This window comes from Lepidochelys kempii, chromosome 4 (genome assembly GCF_965140285.1).
Source record: "Lepidochelys kempii isolate rLepKem1 chromosome 4, rLepKem1.hap1, whole genome shotgun sequence".
NCBI lineage: Eukaryota > Metazoa > Chordata > Testudines > Cheloniidae > Lepidochelys > Lepidochelys kempii.
The window spans coordinates 51,984,516-52,005,251 of record NC_136383.1 but is presented as its reverse complement, the minus strand read 5'-3'; the positions used below and the strand labels follow the sequence as shown (position 1 = coordinate 52,005,251).

Sequence of the window (20,736 nt, the reverse complement as noted above, 5' to 3'; positions counted from 1 at the left end):
CATACCAAACTGCAATTATTCATAGGTATCTTACTTTTATTCTTTAGTCTAACAAGCCTCGGGGCCTGTTGCAAAACATAATTACTTGGTTTAGCTCTAGTTGGATATTTCTGTACACAAACTCTATTGTTCATAGTTTTATATAATGAAGGTACTTTAATTTGTAAATGAATATCTAGCTGCTACTGCTATAGGCACTCTACAAATCACCTTTACGTAAATTACACATACGTCATTCCCGTAGCTTCTGTCACCATGGCAGTTGGGCATTCCAACTGCAGTGATTAAAACACCAATCAACTAGATATGTTTCAGAGTAGCAGCCGTGTTAGTCTGTATCCGCGAAAAGAAAAGGAGGACTTGTGGCACCTTAGAGACTAACAAATTTATTTGAGCATAAGCTTTCGTGAGCTACAGCTCACTTCATCGGATGCACACAGTGGAAAATACAGTGGGGATATTTTATATACACAGAGAACATGAAACAGTGGTAGAACATGAAACAACTAGATATGGTATTTGAAGAAATACAAACTAAGGAAATACAAAGCATAAAAGTAATTCAAACAAAACAAAACCCTCTAATGATTAAAAAAAATTCATAAATAAATAAAACACCCATATTTTTTGAAGAGCTCTTGCAGCAAGGACATGAAATTTGGAAGGGAGATTGTCCTGAGGTCAGACTGGGTCCTGGAGTCCTTTGCTACTGAAAATCTGTTCAGATTTCAAAGAGTTACAAGCTATCTGAAATCACTATTTGCAGTCCGCGTTATGCTCCATAGGGTTTGATACAGGCTTGGTGCTTTAAAAAAAAAAAGCAAACATTCTGTCTGCACTGAGCCTGCTCCTCAACCTTGCTGAGCCTCCTCAGACTTCCTCGGTACTGAATATACTCCCTGCCTCATGCTGAAATAACCAAATACTGGTGTGATGTCTCCAATTTTCTTCCTTCCAGGTGATATCCCCGCCAAACTTTGCCCAGTGTTTGGGGAATTAAATCAGGGAGAAGCCTTTGCTTACTCTAAAGATACCTTCTTATTGCTGCTCCCCTCTGTTTAATACCCAATGGTCCAAACTATTTCCTCTCTATTCTAGCTGTTATTGGTGTCAGGTCTCTTACGTTGCTATCAGTAGAGCCTGCAGAGGGAAGAGATTCTGCTCCATCTCTCCTGTGCCTGGACTGAAGGGCTTCTACATAGTAAATTCCTGAATAGCAATCTGTATACAAGAGAGAGGGGCCTCATAAAGCAGGGATCTCAGAAAGATCCTCCTTGAAAAAACAGGCCTAAGGGACTAAAAGTCCACAGTGTTCTCTCTACCTTCAATTGCCTGTTGGGGAGAGGGTGGAAGGTTTTAAAAGGCCCCCTCTTTCCCAAATGATAGCTCACTTTTATAGCCAGCTATGTAGGTTGAGGGTTGCTCAATCCCCCTTCTACCTCTCCAACTCTCTCTCATTTAGGGAGAGACCACCATGTATGACTGTCAAGGAGAAAAACAGCCCTACCGCCAACATAATTTCCTGATACATAACACATCTCTGAGGGAGAGTGCATGGTTGGGTGGCCATGGAGTATATCTCCAAGGTTGCTGTCAAGAGGGTCCTCTTGCAGGCTGCAAAACACAAGTCAGGATTTGACCTCACACTGTGTAGATTTTTGAAATCAGAGGTGCTTAGTATTGGTATCCAAAGGGGTGTAATTTATAACTTGGCAATCTAAAGGTTTGAACCAAATTCTCTGCCTGTGTAAACAGGCACAGTGTCATGGATTTCAATGGAGCTATGGAAGTTTACACCAGGAGAAAATCTGGCCTTTAGCACACACAGTAGTCTAAACGCAAGCCCTTTCTGTACATTTTCAAATACACAAACTATACAGGGCAAAGCCATTTTATCTTTCATTAACAGTGGGAACAAGATTCCAATGACACACAAAGACTCTTTTTAGTAATGAAGTTGTTGCCGTTTTATATATTGCTAATGCTATTTTGTAGTAAGGTACTAAATGTAACAACATGTATTACAACGTAAATCCACTGTGTGTAAAAAGGTAAGCCCTTTTCCAATAGGAATTCTGCAATTATACAACATGACTCTCAGAAGAAGTAAAAGATAAATCAGCATGGGACTCTAAAATAATCTACCAAGAGCAGGACAGGATTTATTTTCACTTCATGTCTCCAGAGGTTTCTTTTGTCATCCATTCAGGGAATCTTTAAAATATTTTCATGGAGGAAAAAAGTTCTTTGCTGCTTTACAACCATTTAAAAGTTTGCCCTTCACTCAAATGTATAGCCCTTATACTACCCTATTTCAAATTATCCCCCTGGAATTGACAAGTCTGGAGCTCTTGATGTTGATACCATAGTATGTTAGCATCTTTGTATTGGGAAGTCACAATTTCTTGCTGTAAAGGATTTATTAGATTATTGCAATAAATATATTATTGCTCATTATAATGGGACTACATTTAATGTACATTTAAAGTCCACATTTGCCAGCTGTTACCACAGACATTTCTTATTTTAAATATTGGGGGCAGAGAGAAACTGGTTATCTCTGATACCATTGCATGGCAAATGTTGGCAGATGTTGTGTCTCCCATGAAGCCAGACTATGCTCTATGCTCTGTGAACATAGAAATAATTACAATGGATAAGACTAGAGGTCCGTCTACTGCAGTATCCTTTTTCCAACATTGGCTAAATCCAGATGCTTCAGAGGAAAGTGCAAGAACCCCCATAATGCACAATTATGAAATAACCTGCTTATAGTGGAATTTTCTTCCTAACTCCATTTAGCAATTGGTGTAGGCCCTGAAGCGTGAGAGATTTTAGCTCTTATCCTAATATAACCTTGGATATTCTCATTATACATAGAAATGTCTAATCCCTTTTAGTATCCTGTTAAGATCTTGGATTCAGTGATATCTTATGTCACTGTTTTATTTTTGAATGCAGGTTTTTTTGTACATAATTCTACAGTTGTAAGTTCAACTTTCATGATAAAGAGATTTCACTACAGTACTTGTATTAGGTGAATTGAAAAATACTATTTCTTTAGTATTTGTAATAAAAATAAATATAAAGTGAGAGCTGTGCACTTTGTATTCTGTGTTGTAATTGAAATCAATATAATTTGAAAATGTAGAAAATCATCCAAAATATTTAAATAAATGGTATTTTTTATTGTTTAACAGCACGATTAATTGAGATTAATTTTTGTAATCACTTGACAGCCTAATAAAAATAAATCATACAACCTGACCCACCCTCCTGCAAAAAGCAGAGGTTTTAACCCCAAAAGGGAAGAAATCCAGAAAGCCATTATGGACTTCACTATTGATTTTAGGTGGAACATGCTCAGATACTACAGTAATGGGTGACAATATAAAACACTACAGTAAGATAGATTCTCCTTCAACTGCTGTCTAGTAGTAAATAGTTGTGTTACCCAGAGTGTATGGATCATATCCTCTCATAGTGGCTGGTCCACTTAGCGGTTAAGAGTTGCTCACTTAGTTCAGGTGGTAGAGCTCTGTATTTGAAGGTCAAAGGTTCAAATTCTACTGATGATCCTTTGGTACTGATAATGTTGGGAGACCAGCATTTTGGGCTGTATAGGTAGGAGCATTGCTAGCAGATCGAGGGACGTGATCATTCCCCTCTATTCGGCATTGGTGAGGCTTCATCTGGAGTACTGTGTCCGGTTTTGGGCCCCACGCTACAAGAAGGATGTGGAAAAATTGGAAAAAGTCCAGCAGAGGGCAACAAAAATGATTAGGGGGCTGGAGCACATGACTTATGAAGGGAGGCTGAAGGAACTGGAATTATTTAGTCTGCAGAAGAATAAGGGGGGGGATTTGATAGCTGCTTTCAACTACCAAAGAGACTCTGCTTGTTCAGGGAAAGCCCCTGGTGGGCCAGGCTGGTTTGTTTACCTTCCGCATCCACAGTTTCAGCCGATCGCGGCTCCCACTGGCTGCAGTTCGCCGCTCCAGGCCAATGGGGCTGCGGGAAGTGGCACGGGCTGAGGGACGTACCGGCCGCCACTTCCCGCAGCCCCCATTGGCCTGGAGCGGCGAACCGCAGCCAGTGGGAGCTGCGATTGGCCGAACCTGCAGACACGGCAGGCAAACAAACAGGCCCGGCCCGCCAAGGGCTTTCCCTGAACAAGCGGCATCCCAAGTTTGGGAAACACTGATCTAGACTGTTCTCAGTGGTAGCAGATGACAGAATAAGGAGTAATGATCTCAAGTTGCAGTGGGGGAGGTTTAGGTTGGATATGAGGAAAAACTTTTTCACTAGGAGGGTGGTGAAGCACTGGAATGCGTTACCTAGGGAGGTGGTGGAATCTCCTTCCTTAGAGGTTTTTAAAGTCAGGCTTGACAAAGCCCTGGCTGGGATGATTTAGTTGGGGATTGGTCCTGCTTTGAGCAGGCGGTTGAACTAGGTGACCTCCTGAGGTCCTTTCCAACCCTGATATTCTATGATTTTCACATGATAGAATTTTCCCCCTGGTTTTCTGTTTTTAAAAATTGATTTTCTTAATTCACAAAGGGAGAAATCATCCTTAAACAGGTGTTAGAATTAGAAACCAGGATAATTTTTTGTCATGACAAGAAACATGTACCATATTTCAGTCTTTTTCACATATTTTCATTGTGTACACCTTAGACAGTTTGAAGGTTGAAAACTATGAAAACTATGTAAGTATGGTTTCAATACAGGGTCAGAATCCTGAAAACCATTACTCATGAGTAAAAGCTGCCTTACTCTAAGCATTTGCAGGATCAAAATCCTAGGTATCAGGTATCTCCTCACCATATCACTTCATTAAAATATTAAGCATTCATACACCTGAACTATAAATGAAATAGGTGGACATCACAGAGAGTGGGGAAAGACAGTAAAAGCCTTTTTTCCTTTTAACTTTTACCAATAATGGAAATCCATTTCACTACAATCACTTCCTCTTCTGAATATAAAGAAATACTATAGTGTCTCAGATTCCACAGGTTGGTAATTCGTAATTATAGTCATTTAAATGACTACTATTATTCATACTTAAGAGTAAGGACAATATACATTTTGTAGGGCATGGTGGTTTTTTAACTATTGAATATTCCTTAACCCTTTCCCTATCCCTGTTCTATTTCAAATCTCTCACCCTTCGACATCTGTTCTGTCAAATCATGGCCTCTTTTCAGTTTCATATTTTAATTTAAAAAGCTTAATCAGGATCTCCTTAATAATCCTACAGAAATTTTTTAAACAAAAACTGAGAGAGCCCAGGGCACCGATGCAAGTAATTGATAACAGAAGGGTCAGGAATACACAGTGCAGCCTGGTCAGTGTCACTTTTAGTAGCAGCACCCCTGATTGTTAGGCCACATTTAATTTCTAATTTTACTTCAAAAAATAAACCTGAGAGTATTAAATGGTGCTTCTGTGACCTCCAAGTCAGTCTGTGCTGCCCTTCGCAAAATATATTTGTATTCTAATTGTATCCTCTCGGGTCTTTCACCTGTATTTAGCCACTCTGCACAGGGATTCTTTCCCTTGTCTGATACATAACCAGTTGTAAAACGTGGCGCAAAACTAATGGTACTATATACATTACAGTTAATAGCAATCAAATGGAAAACAAGACTTAAAAATGAAATATACAATAAAAAAGGAATCATAAGACACTCCAAATTGTGTTTTCTGAGGCTATTAATACACACTTCAAATGGCTGAAGGCACAAAGCCAGAGGATTGTTGCATCAAATGTGCTGGAGTTATGTACTTATTATTGTAGCCTTGAATATTTCAAAAATGCTCAGTGATCTCAAACACTCACCAGCTGCAATCACTTTCCAGCACAGTGCCTGAGAGCACACCTTGCCCTGCTAAAATCTATTAGGTAGCTGCCTCATTTTTCCCAAGATGGCAGATATTTATAGACCTGCTGTACTAATGAAGGGCTTTAAGATTTCATTTTTAAGATATGTAATTTGGATGAAATTGGCTAAAATAGAGGCTGCAACCTTTCCTGTACAGTTTACACAGACATGTCTAATAAACATGGATTCCATGGTCCCTCCTCAGGGCCTCATTGTCAATATCTGTACCAGCCTGTGAAGGTCTGGCACGAGCACCTTCCACAACATACACTGGGTGTAAAAAATCCTCTGTGGCCTTGTCTGCATTGGGAAAATACACCTTTAGACATTGTGTTCATTAACAAGTTTTAACTATCATATTAAACATGATTTTCTTCTTAGTGTAGACAGCAACAGTCATGTTTATAAAAGCAAGTTAGTGAGTCATGGTTAACCTTAGGAAGGACCCGAGGATTAATCGTTACCAGCTAACACATTTTTAAACATGACTTGTCCCTGCCTACACAAAGAAAAAATCATATTTAACATCATGTTAGTTAAAACATGTTTGTTAATACATTTTCTAACATGATATATCTTTCTGGACATGGCCTGTGGGTCAATTCTAACAGCCTCCTCAGTGCAACCCTACCCTGGAGGTTAAATGGTGCAGAGGACCTTGCGTGTGTCCTCCAGGCCACAGTGAATTTCATTCTTAGAAATTAAGCTTACCTGAAATACTTCTAATGGTAATTTGGTATTTGGCAATGTAGGTGAACATTAATTACAGTAGTACATGTGACATTAAAAGAAAAAATAGTTTTCTTTATTGGCTCCTTTTCCAGTTTGTCTGATGATCATTGACTAAACTACTTAGGATCACATGGCAGAAGCATAATGATTGAATTCCATTTGAGTTGGGTTAGTTTTAACCAAAAAAAAAAAAAAAGAAAGTTAAGCCTCGATGTAAATTCTCTATAACTGTAAAATATGAGTTCATTTTATGCTATCCTTTACAGTGGATAGGATGCACAACAGTAATAATTTGATTTGTCTGTTTTATAGATTTGCCGCAAGCTAAATGGAATCCGTTTCACCTGTTGCAAAAGTGCCAAAGACAGGACATCCATGTCAGTGACACTAGAACAGTGCTCAATCTTGAGAGATGAACATCAACTGCACAAGGACTTCTTTATCCGGGCACTGGATTGTATGAGAAGGTATATATCTGGTTTTAGTTTTTGGTTTGTTTATTTTTCTGCTTCTTGTGTTTCAAACACACGCATGTACTATATCGCCTTAGTACTAGCCAGTGGTGAATGTGTTACAGGCCAAAACTTGCCTTATTGAGGAATAAGGACTGCAGGATTTGGATCTAGTTAATTAGCAGTTCATTTTTAATACTTTTTCATAGGCTTTCATAAGACACACAATTTTAGCAATATGCCTGTACCTATAAAAAAGAAAAATTTATTTACTCTCTTAAAAACTTCCAAGCTGTTAAATTCTTATTAAAACATTTAAATAAAATGGAGCTGGAAAAATATTACTAAATCAGAATTAAACATTTCTTATAGTTGGTAGTTCTCATTAGCTCATGTTATCCAAGATAAAAAGAATGACCAAGGAAGTTTGGACTGATGGTTATATTTAATTAAATCATCTTTTTTTAAAAAAAAAACTTTACATTGCATTGTTAAGTATAGCTATGCAACCATTAAGACAGAAGTAATTAAGAATGGGTAATTAGGAGATGTGATAGGGTTTTGAATATATGCATGTTAGTCACAGGAAAGAATTTCAAGTAAATAAGTTTAGATCATAAAATGAATCTGGCCCCTGCATTGTGTTATCTATTAGTCCGAGAAGAACTAATATTTCATAGTTAATTATTTTTTCTGAATACTGAATAGTGTGCAAAGGATTTGTAAATACTAACATTTTGCATCTAAGCTGTTTAAAGAATATTTAACAAAAATCCCTGCAAGACCATAAATTTCAGGGCAGCCTCCTAGGAGGTAATAAATTGTATGTCCTCAACTCCAGTGCAACATATGATTAGAATTTCTTTCCTAATTTGTTTAAATTGGGTTTATACAACTTATACCTAAGTTAAATGTTTTTTTGAAGTTTTAGTTTAGTAGAGTAATGATCCAAACAGATATATTTCATATCCTGATGCTAGAAATTGTGTTTATGGATTAATTTCAGAAGTAGTTAAATCTAAACTTATTAATCAATATATCCTTAATAGGAACACCTGTTATTTAAAAAGAAACAAGTTAATTGCTAGAAAGGATGATTCAGCAGAGCATTGTGAGGATTCAGAAGTATAGCCCACTTACAAGTTGCTCATTTACTGTGATGGTGTACTAAAGTACCATTTCATATATATCATTAGCTTTCCTAAATCCGTTGACCATTGTAGTGTTTCAGCTGGTGGGTGACACTTGCATGCACTATCTTTCATACTGTCATGTTTTACCACTAACGAGCAATTCCTGAGTTTTTTACATTAAACACTCTTTCTTTTGGCATTTCAACTGTCCTGTTTTTCTTTTGTAAGCTATCAATAAATGTGAGTGTTTGAAAGCTACTATAAATGGCTGGACATAAGGATCTCAACTATATAAAATAAATTCTTATGAAGATTAAGACTCAAACAGGGAATGGAAAAATTCAGCAATTAGAAACTTTCTAAATAGGACCTTGTATATTGTACAAACTAACTTGTTAGTACAGAAGTACTGTAGGTTTCTGCAAACTAAACTCTCCTTATATTAACTAGTAGTGTCTAATGTCATTATAATTGAGCTGGAAAATTAAATGAGTAATGCATCAATAAAATGTGCAGATGGTACTAAAATTGGAGTTAGATAATAGCAGAAAATTCAAATAGACCTGGAGAACATGGAGAGTACTGGGCAATTAATAAAAATATAATATTAATATAGTAAGAGGCACAGTTAAAGTGTAGGCCCCAATTCAGGAAAGCATCCCTATTCAGGAAGGGCACTTAAATACCTGCTGAACTTCAAATGCATGCTTAAAGTTCATTTTCTTAAGTGCTTCCATTGATCTGGACATTAGGGAAGAACACTACTAAACAATAATAAAAAATGGAAGCATGTTGAACAAATGGCACATCAATGCAGAAGACTATTTAGAATGATTGTGTAATGCATTGACTTAGTGTGTGTGATCATGTGTCCCTTTAGTGACTGGAACCGGGGACTATAACAGCCTACTGCTTATTGTTAGCTAATGGAGTTATTCCTTTAGCTCAGGTGATAGGTTGTGCAGTTGCATCTTTGTGCATCTAGTGCTGAATGTTCTAGCTTTGATCATCTCAGATGATCGTGGTGTCATGCATCCACCATAGTTTCTTGCAACATTAAATATTAATTTTCAGTTTGAAATATAATAAAAAGGCAAATACCATTGCACACTGGTATATAAAAGATTTGCATGTAAAACCAAGAGCCAATACTCCCTCTCCATTCAGCGGAACCAACTGAGTTTTATTGGGTTTACATTTGTGTAAATGAGAATTGAATATGTCCCATTATTAATAGAACCTCATTTTGAAATGCTGAGGGGAATTTTGCTTTCATTTATAATGATGTAAATATAGAAAGGAGAGCAAACCCACAATTTTCCCCATGGAGGAATCTAATGGCCTTCTAACAAAAGCTCACTTATTCATTTGAGGGGACTTGGCAGCTATGCTTTTGAGGTTTGGCTAAATAAGGTTAATGGGCTTGACAGTAGTGTGACACGAATGTATTTATCCTTTCTATGTGATTAGTACTGTAAGATGTTGTTGTAAAAGGTTATGCTGTGCATTTCTGAATGCTTTATTCTCTAGATGCAGAAGCTTTCAAAATGGTTTCTGCATCTGAAGATAACGTTTTGTTTTATGGGGAGAGAGAGGCACGTCGTCAGTGCATTTCTTAATTTATACAGTTTGGGCAATTTTACTCTGATGAATCCTCAGTAGATCACTTTGTTAAGCTCCATGTCAGTCTGGCTTTTTTTGCGATGATTGCCATGAGACACTTGTAAAGTCTTTGAAAAGAAACAGTAGACAAGAAAAAACAGATCTTGACATAAAAACACTAACAGGCTGGATTGAACTTTGAAAAGGCTACTTTTAAGAGTTAACAGTAGGAGATAAATAATGGGGTGAAAGCATTTGATTTGTAAAAGTAAATTGAGATTTGGGAACAGCCTTTATCAGAAACTCTGATTTAGAGGTACTAAAATCACAAGAAAATTTGGTGGCTTTAATGCTACCTTCTCACATGCCTAGACTGGCATGGCTGCGATTGCTATTATAGAGAGGAGGGACATGTCCATGGCCCCATCCTTGCTTTGCTCCTTTGGAAAGTTTTATGGTAATACTAGACTCCATTAATGCTTGTGCCCACTCCATCTCCTGCAGGGCTAAGCACAATCTAGCATCCATCAAGGGCTACTTCTCACATTTAAATTATAGTTTAGTTTTTTGTTTACGCTGTGAGACGTTATTCTGCAAATAGTTTTTATACTATGGATTAGTAAGAAAAATAAGAGACTTGAACTGATACACCAGATATTTATCACTTGTAAAACGTAGTGCTTTAAAGATTGGTTTACTGACTGTCCTTTTAATTTATGAAAGATTGACTACAGGAATTCAGACTTTTGCACTATGAATACCCAATGCAGCGTTTTGTTGTCTTGGTGTATCTCAAGCCATTAAATTGTTGCCATTGAAATGAAAATACAAATAGGAGTGTCTGTGTGTTTAATAAATACTATAGTATATGTGATATTCTACCCTTGATTTGTGCATGTGATTCCTATTGATCTTAGTGAAAGGTGTGTACATACGGTGGGGCAAATACAACTAGTATATTATTCCCTGTGCATCGAGTGGTCTGATTTCACATATTACTGAAATCACACTTCTGACTTCTCAATTACCTTTTTTCAAATGATGTGATCTGGTTTTCTTATTTCCCATTCTCCAGTGGATGGAGGTCTCCTGCCATCTTGAATTCTCTCTTTGTGGTATAGACTTAAAGGGACAAACAGATGTAACATAATTAATTGCAGGTACCTCTCATATGATTCTGTTCATTTTCCTTGGATGGAGCTGGACCCTGGAAAGCAGCAGATGTTGGAAGCAGTTTTTTAGAACTGCATTTTCTTTCTGGCCTATTAAAAGTTGCTTTTCAGTGAGTTGGTCCATATACATTTTGAAAGTCTTGAATAGTAAATAACCAGAGAATCCTTTACTTTCAGAATGTCTTCAGTAAAGCTTAGAAATAAAATATAAATATGATAAATCCACTCACTTCAGTAAAGCCTTGGGGCTGTCAACCCCATCATCATTCTTAACAGGCAGCAGTACCTGTCAGATGTTTGAACCAGTGAACACATTTGATTCAATGAAGGACTTGTTTTCACTTGACACACCAACTGAGGATATTTCAGATAAATTGTCTATCTTCAAAAAGCTGATTGAAACACACAGTGAATGGTCTGAGTAGCAAGGTATGGGTGTTTTATGGCCCAGTTGTGAAGCAAATGGCCCTTTTCAGAGAGCTCTTGAAGAGCATCATTGCGCAGAGATCACTGGCAAAATAAATTCATTAAAAATGTTTGAGTTCTGGGATAAGACTCCTTATGTTTTGTAGAGGAAAAGACAGTTGCAATATCTCTTTCCTATAACCTCAATACAGTGATGGGTTAAAGCAGGATCCATAGGTCCAGACTGAGGGGGACCCTGGACCTACAAAGGTAGCCCATGACCGGACAGCATTGTGATTGCCATGTAGACTCAGAAGCAGAAGCAAATATTGACAGGAAAGAGGTACTGATCACAGAACTAAAAATCAGTGGTAGCTTACATACAAGTGATTATGACTTGATCACATCTGTAATGTGAAAACAAATTAAGTCCAGATCAGTTTTATATGTGTGTGTGTGTGTATATATATATATATATATATATATATAGGTAGGTAGGTGTGTGTATATATATATATATATACTTGGTGCTTTAAAAGAGCCCGTTTCACAAAGCAGAAAACAATTGAGCCAGAAGAACTGGGAGGAAGAATTTAATAGAAAAGCATGAAAGATCATTGGGAATTGTTTAGCAAAACTGTATTCAATTTCCAAAAAGTCACAGTCCCACAATTGTGGAAGAAGGCTGTATTGGTTAGAAAACTGACCTGGTTTAGAGGGGAAGTAAAGGCAGCTATAAAATTATACATATTTCCCTTTTTCATCCCGTTACTTTCCTTTACTATCAGCTTTCTATTTCTTCTGTTCTATATATAACATTTAAAAAATCAGAAGTTAGGAAATGTAGAAAATTGTTAAAGAAAGCACAGAGACACACAGAGAAATCTATGGCCAGCAGAGCTAATAAGGAGTTTAGGTATGTTAGGAAGAAAAAGAATCTTAACGTTGATATTAGTCCATCACTAGATGAATGGTAAAATTATCAATAATAAGTAAGAAGAAGCAAAAGTATTCAATACATATTTCTGTTCTGAATGGGCGGGGGAGAACAGATGTAGTCATATATGATGAAGGTCATATTTTCCATTTCACTAGTACATCAGATGGAAGTTAAATAGGAGCTAATAAAGTTACACATTTTTAGTCAGTAAGTCCATATTTTTTGCACCCAAGTTTTAAAAGAGTTGGCTAAAGAGCTTGCTGGACCATTACTGTTGATTTCCTATAAGTCTTGGAACACTGGGGAAGTTCCAGGAGACTGGAAGAAAGCTAATATTGTATGAATATATAGAAAGGGTAAACAGGGTGACCTTGATAATTATAGGCCTGTCAGTCTGACATCAATCCCAGGGAAGATAATGGAGCAGCTGATATGGAACTTTATTAATAAAGAATTGAATGAGGGTAATATAATTAATGCCAATCAACATGGATGTATGAAAAATAGATCCTGTCAAACTAACTTGATATCTAGTTTTGATGAGATTAGTAGTTTGGTTGTTAAAGGTAATAATGTTGATGGCATACACTTAAACTTCTGTAAGATATTTGATTTCATATAACACAACATTTTGATTAAAAAATGAAAAGGATATAAATTAACCTTGCGTGCATTAAATGGATTAAAAGCTGTCTAACTGATAAGTCTTGCAATGTATTTGTCAGATATGTTCTAGGTATTTTTTTGGCGAAGCTCTATGGGCTGTTTTGTCAGGAAGGCCAGCTAGAAGGTCACAATGGCCCCCTCTGGGCTTGGAATTTGTCACCTAGGACTGGAACTGTGCAGCTACTTTTTGGCCCTACCACCATCTCACAATTCTGGACCTGCCTGTTCTCAGCTTGTTGGCAACCGTTGCACTGTGCAATTGATGGCTGACTGCACAAAGAGGAAGCAGTTGTACTCTGGTATTCCTCTCTCTGCGCAGACCAGTGAAACCTCCCACTCACTTCTATTAAGAGTCCTTAAGAGTCTATTAAGAGTTCAAGGCTTACAAATGTATACTAAACCTACTGGAAGAGCCTGTAATCTGGACAGGCCATGGGTATTCTCCAGAATCATAACGTTTTTGTCATCTGAGAGGGGGAATGTTAGGAGGAGAGAGAAGTGAACATTAGTCCCATTCGTGTGCTGAAAGGGACCTCAATATTTAGCAACAGCAATGACCATTTTTGTGTATTAATTGTGATAGACATCTACTTTATTTTTAAACAAGAAGTTATTATTTCTGTAGCAGCAGCTATGTGCATGGTGCCTTTCAGACAAGAGGAAAGCCTATGAGACAGGGGAATGGGATGTAATGAAGAGCTGTGTGATTGACCCGTGTAGCGTACATCTTGTTAGCTTTCATTACTTTTATTTGGATTTTTTAAATATCTTTGTTTATACTCAGTATGGAGGAGGAGGATTTTATAGATCTGTTGGAAAGAGTTCATCTAAAGGAATGGTTTAAATAAGTAAATGGTTGAGATGTAGTGAACCAGTTCAGGATGGGAGTTTCCAGCACAGGCAATAGTGTGCTAGAAGATGTGAAGGACAAAAGTGATCTTTTAAATCTAGATCTGGGGCAAAAATCTGTTTTCTCCCACATGAGGGGGAAAAAAGAAGTCAGGGGAAAAATGTGGAACAAATAGTATGTGATGGTATAATTAAAGACCATATCATAAGAACATAAGAATGGCCATACTGGGTCAGACCAATGGTTCACCTAGCCCAGTATCTTGTCTTCCAGCAGTGACTGGTGCCAGATGCTTTAGAGACAATGAACAGAACAGGGCAGTTATTAAGTGATCCATCCCCTGTCATCCAGGCCCAGCTTCTGGCAGTCAGAGGTTTAGGGACACCCAGAGCATAGAGTTGAATCCTTGACCACCTGGCTAATAGCCATTGATGGACATATCCTCCATTAACTTATCAAATTATTTGTTTTAATCCAGTTATACTTTTGACCTTCACAACGTCCTTTGGCAATGAGTTCTACAGGCTGATTGTGAGTTGTGTGAAGTCGTACTTCCTTATCTTTGTTTTAAATTTGCTGCCTCTTAATTCCTTTGGGTGACTCCTGGTTGTTGTGTTATGTGAAGAGGTAAATAACACTTCCCTTATTCACTGTTTCCACACCAGTCCTGATTTTATAGACCTTGATCGTATCCCCCCTCAGTCGTCTCTTTACTAAGCTGAACAGTCCCAGTCTTTTTAATCTCTCCTCATATGGAAGCTGTTCCATCCCCTTCTCTGTACTTTTCGCAATTCTACTATATCTTTTTTGAGATAGGACGACCAGAATTGCGTGCAGTATTCAAGGGGTGGGCGTTCCTTAGTGCCATTAAGATATTTTCTGTCATATTTTCTATCACTTTCCTAGTGGTTCCTTACATTCTGATCGCTTTTTTTGATTACTGCTCCACATGTTTTCAGAGAACTAGTCACAGTGACTGCAAGATCTCTTTCCTGAGTGGTAACAGCTATTTTAAACCCCCCATTATTTTGTGCGTATAATTGGGATTGTGTTTCCAGTGTGCAGTACTTTACATTTATCAGCACTTAATTTCTTCTGCCGTTTTGTTCCCATTCACCCAATTTAGTAAGGTCCCTGTGTAACTCTTCACAGTCACCTTTGGACTTAACTATCTTGAATAATTTTGAGTCATCTGCAAGCTTTGCCACCTCATTCTTTACTCCTTTTTCCACATCATTTATGATTATGTTGAACAGTCTCAGTACAGATCGTGTGGGCACCCTGCTATTTACCTCTCTCTACTTTGAAAACTGATAATTTATTCTTACCCTCAGGCCCACATTAACACAATAAGGTCCTGTGTGGGGTACACACCCCATCACACTCCACTACAAAATTCTACTTGGCCACTGACATCTGCATTCTTAGCCATGTGGCTACAAGAAAAGACTTAGGTTTCCTCTGGCCATCTAGCTAAAGGGGATTCTTGCCGCTTGACTAGTCAGGTTATATGATATGCTACCCTAAAGAAGAGCCATGCTGTTGCCAGTCAAAGTTCCACTGACGTGTAATTTTTGTCTGCTGTGATTTTTTACTCTCCCGCAGAGGTACTGACATGATAAATGATGTTTCATCTAGCACATTAATATCCAGCAACTTGCTGGGAGATATCAGTGTTGCTATATTTTGATCCAAATGAGAGAACAGGGAATTGAACTACAGTTTCCCTCTCAGTGAATTTCTAAAATACTCAGTGCATACTATGGGTAAGGTACATAATTAATTGCTTGCAAGGTGAACACTGTGATCATTCAGTTTCCAGTGTGGATGCCTGCCAAATGAATTTGCCTTCTCATGCCGTACTGTGTATGAGTTCAGGATCTGAAAAGATTCATCACTTATGGTACAGTTCATTTAAATGCAGAATACTGATTAATTGGAGAGGTGTTGGAAAGTGCTTACTGTATTTGCACTTTTTAAAAGCCCTTCTAATATAAATGTCCTTTATCACACTTAGTTGTACATAAACTATAGGCAGTAATCACTTCAGAGTTCATCAGCATATTACCCCTCTCCTACAATCTTCACTTAACTTCCAGTAGTGCCGACTTTAAGATCCTGTTCATCACCACTGCAACACTTCATCCACTGCCTCATTCATATATTGTAGCTAAGCTCCTTAGAATCATTAGAAAGGAGCGGATTCTAGTTCCATCATTTATTCAGCATTTCTTTGGTAAAGTACTCTCGCTCAAAATTAGGAAGTGGTATATCTTACTCTTAAGTGTACAGTAGCATCGTTTTTTTCTTCATTTTGTGTTTACTGTTATTAAGCACTGTGAGGTACTGTTTCTGAGGTGCACTGCACGGCATGTTTATTCTATAGGATAAGGCCTTGATCTAAAGCTAAATGTATATAGTCTGAGGCAAAGCAAACTAACATTCTTAGCAGCAGCAGCACTGTCCATCAGGAAATTCAGATAGAAAGCAAGAGACAAAACAAGGCTGGAATCTGCAGGTGCAGATTTACTGTTACTGGAAACAGTAGTAGTAGCGATTGCCCAGTTTAAAATATCATGATTTCATTCTCTGAATGAAATTATCTACCTTCAAATACTATGTTATTTTCAACTATATTATTTTTGCATGGGCAGGAGTGCCTAGTAAATTTCTTCCTGTAGTTCTGGACACCTGCAAATAGGCCCATCAATGGCTATTAGCTAGGATAGTCAGGAATGCAACTCCATGCTTTGGGTGTTCCTAACCTCTGTTTGCCATGGCCATTGGTCTGACCCAGTATAGCCATTGTAATGTTCTTTTATTTGAGGTTGAGAAGGAATTTTTCCCTGGGTGAGATTGGCAGAGACCCTGAGGGTTTTTTGCATTCTTCTGCAGCAGGGGAATGGCTCACTTACAGATTTAAACTAGTGTAAATGGTGGATTCTCTGTAATTAGAAGTCTTTAAACTATGAGGACTTCAGTAACTCAGCCAGAGTTATGAGTCTATTACAGGAGTAGATGGGCAAGGTTCTGTATCCTGCAATGTGCAGAACGTCAGACTAGGTAATCATGATGGTCCCTTCTGATCTCGAAGTCTGAGTCTCCATCAGGGTGGAATGTTTACTGTGTGGTGATGCAATGTCATGATGTAACTTCCTTGATGGAACCCCAACTTCCATGATGTGGAAGTTGGGGTTGCTCTTGCTTTGGGCAGGGGTGACCTTTTTGGGCAGGGGTGACCTAGATGACCTTTTGAGGTGTCTTCCAACCCTGGACTTCAGGAAAGCAGACTTCGACTCCCTCAGGGAACGGATGGGTAGGATCCCCTGGGGGACTAACATGAAGGGGAAAGGAGTCCAGGAGAGCTGGCTGTATTTCAAGGAATCCCTGTTGAGGTTACAGGGACAAACCATCCCGATGTGTCGAAAGAATAGTAAATATGGCAGGCGACCAGCTTGGCTTAACGGTGAAATCCTAGCGGATCTTAAACATAAAAAAGAAGTTTACAAGAAGTGGAAGGTTGGACATATGACCAAGAAAGAGTATAAAAATATTGCTCGGGCATGTAGGAATGAAATCAGGAGGGCCAAATCACACCTGGAGCTGCAGCTAGCCAGAGATGTCAAGAGTAACAAGAAGGGTTTCTTCAGGTATGTTGGCAACAAGAAGAAAGCCAAGGAAAGTGTGGGCCCCTTAATGAATGAGGGAGGCAACCTAGAGACAGAGGATATGGAAAAAGCTAATGTACTCAATGCTTTTTTTGCCTCTGTCTTCACGAACAAGGTCAGCTCCCAGACTGCTGCGCTGGGCATCACAACCTGGGGAATAGATGGCCAGCCCTCTGTGGAGAAAGAGGTGATTAGGGACTATTTAGAAAAGCTGGACGTGCACAAGTCCATGGGCGCGGACAAGTTGCATCCGAGAGTGCTAAAGGAATTGGCGGCTGTGATTGCAGAGCCATTGGCCATTATCTTTGAAAACTCGTGGTGAATGGGGGAGGTCCCGGATGACTGGAAAAAAGCTAATGTAGTGCCCATCTTTAAAAAAGGGAAGAAGGAGGATCCTGGGAACTACAGGCCAGTCAGCCTCACCTCAGTCCCTGGAAAAATCATGTAGCAGGTCCTCAAAGAATCAATCCTGAAGCACTTACATGAGAGGAAAGTGATCAGGAACAGTCAGCATGGATTCACCAAGGGAAGGTCATGCCTAACTAATCTAATCGCCTTCTATGATGAGATTACTGGTTCTGTGGATGAAGGGAAAGCAGTGGATGTATTGTTTCTTGACTTTAGCAAAGCTTTTGACACGGTCTCCCACAGTATTCTTGTCAGCAAGTTAAAGAAGTACGGGCTGGATGAATGCACTATAAGGTGGGTAGAAAGTTGGCTAGATTGTCAGGCTCAACAGGTAGTGATCAATGGCTCCATGTCTAGTTGGCAGCCGGTATCAAGTGGAGTGCCCCAGGGGTCGGTCCTGGGGCCGGTTTTGTTCAATATCTTCATAAATGATCTTGAGGATGGTGTGGTTTGCACTCTCAGCAAATTTGTGGATGATACTAAACTGGGAGGAGTGGTAGATACGCTGGAGGGCAGAGATAGGATACAGAGGGACCTAGACAAATTGGAGGATTGGGCCAAAAGAAATCTGATGAGATTCAATAAGGATAAGTGCAGGGTCCTGCACTTAGGATGGAAGAACCCAATGCACAGCTACAGACTAGGGACCGAATGGCTAGGCAGCAGTTCTGTGGAAAAGGACCTAGGGGTGACAGTGGACGAGAAGCTGGATGTGAGTCAGCAGTGTGCCCTTGTTGCCAAGAAGGCCAATGGCATTTTGGGATGTATAAGTAGGGGCATAGCGAGCAGATCGAGGGACGTGATCGTCCCCCTCTATTCGACATTGGTGAGGCCTCATCTGGAGTACTGTGTCCAGTTTTGTGCCCCACACTACAAGAAGGATGTGGATAAATTGGAGAGAGTCCAGCGAAGGGCAACAAAAATGATTAGGGGTCTGGAACACATGACTTATGAGGAGAGGCTGAGGGAACTGGGATTGTTTAGTCTGCAGAAGAGAAGAATGAGGGGGGATTTGATAGCTGCTTTCAACTACCTGAGAGGTGGTTCCAGAGAGGATGGTTCTAGACTATTCTCAGTGGTAGAAGAGGACAGGACAAGGAGTAATGGTCTCAAGTTGCAGTGGGGGAGGTTTAGGTTGGATATTAGGAAAAACTTTTTCACTAGGAGGGTGGTGAAACACTGGAATGCGTTACCTAGGGAGGTGGTAGAATCTCCTTCCTTAGAAGTTTTTAAGGTCAGGCTTGACAGAGTCCTGGCTGGGATGATTTAATTGGGGATTGGTCCTGCTTTGAGCAGGGGGTTGGACTAGATGACCTCCTGAGGTCCCTTCCAACCCTGATATTCTATGATTCTATGATTCTATTCTAATCTTCTATGGTTCTATGAACACTCTTTGGCTGCATGTGGGCAGCCTAGAGCTTGGGAAAACTTTGTAAGCTTTCTTTTTTCCTTTCATTTCATGCTTCCTTAATCTTGCCCTATTTTGCTAACTCAATTTATTGTCCATCCAGTGTCCCTGCTCTAGCCTCTTCTTGTCCATGCAGGGTGTCCAGTCAAACAATCTTCTTGCTCTACCTGTCTAGGACCTTCCTGCTCCAGCCTCCTTCCCCATGCAGGGTCCTTACTCCAGCCTTCCCCATTCTGGCTCCCTGGCTTCCACTCCAATCCCTCCATGCAGTGTCCCAATTCTGACTTCTCCCACCCCTTCCTCCCCTGAAATACCTCCTTTGCTGGGTTACTCACCGCTATCTCATTCAATGGCTTGATCATGATTTTCTGTTATGACTCTTGGTGATTCCTTCAGCAGCAACAGCTCCCTTTCTGGCAGCTCCAGAAGCTGTGGGTCCCTGGCTAGTGTCTCCTGAGTGCACTCCCACCAGAGTGGCAGTGGTGGCTCTGACAGCAGCTCTTGCCTCCCATCAGAAGCAGTGGGTTCCTCAGTGGTTCCTGATTGCTCCCTGTGGTAGCAGTCTCTTGCTGCTCATGGCACTTGGATGGCAGACGCAATGCCTGTTAGGCTGCAGTATCCACTCATGGTAGCCATCCTGCTTGCAGACATCTTGGCTGTGGCTGCATACAAGGAAGCAGAGCCAACAGCAATACACTGCTGCCCAGCTTTCTGAACCACCTGGAAGGGCTCAGGAAATAAGTTTGGGAGCCTATCCTTTTAATAATGTAAATTTTATATTATATCCTGTACCCCAGGAAGTATGAGGTGATAAGGAAATTACAGTGAGAAGTTTGAAATCCTCCAAAAATTGATTGCCAAATCATTTGGCTAAATCTTTCAGTGTATCAATTTAAATGGTTTCTTCTTGTCCAGTACTTACTGTATGATCAGTGGTTATTAAAACCATCCTAATCTGCAGTTTTCCTCTTTTTTCCTCTATAAAAGGCATCTTCGTCCCCTCCTTAAGTATTACAGAGATCAGTAACTTGGATATAATGCAGGAACAGCAAGCCAGGCTTGCCTTACCGAGCCCTGGACTAAACTACAAACTTATGTCGGTATAACTGTGTCACTCAAGGGTGTGGAAAATCCAGACCCTTGAGCAACGTAGTTAGACCAATCTAACCCCCCAGTGTAAACAGTGCTATGTTAACAGGAGGGCTTCTCCCATCAGTATAGCTACCACCTCTCGGGAAGTGGAGTACCTATGGTGACAGGAGAAACTCTCCCGTTGGCGTAAGTGTTACAGCTGCACTGATTTAGCTGCACTACTGCACCACTGTAAGTGTAGACAAGTACTCATGTGAGCTATCCCAATGAAGTACAATTAGGCCAGATTCTGATCTTTTATTATTATTTATTGATTTTTT

At 39.4% G+C, this 20,736-nt stretch overlaps 1 protein-coding gene across 3 annotated transcripts in view; it reads left to right on the top strand.

The window, feature by feature from the left end:
- The window catches only part of INPP4B (inositol polyphosphate-4-phosphatase type II B), a 481,293-nt gene that overhangs the window by 439,969 nt on the left and 20,588 nt on the right, over window positions 1-20,736 (top strand). For all 3 annotated transcript variants that reach the window (XM_073341212.1, XM_073341215.1, XM_073341214.1), the window contains one exon: window positions 6,933-7,087. In XM_073341212.1, the coding sequence (XP_073197313.1) occupies window positions 6,933-7,087 (155 nt within the window). The remainder of the gene's footprint in view (window positions 1-6,932; window positions 7,088-20,736) is intronic.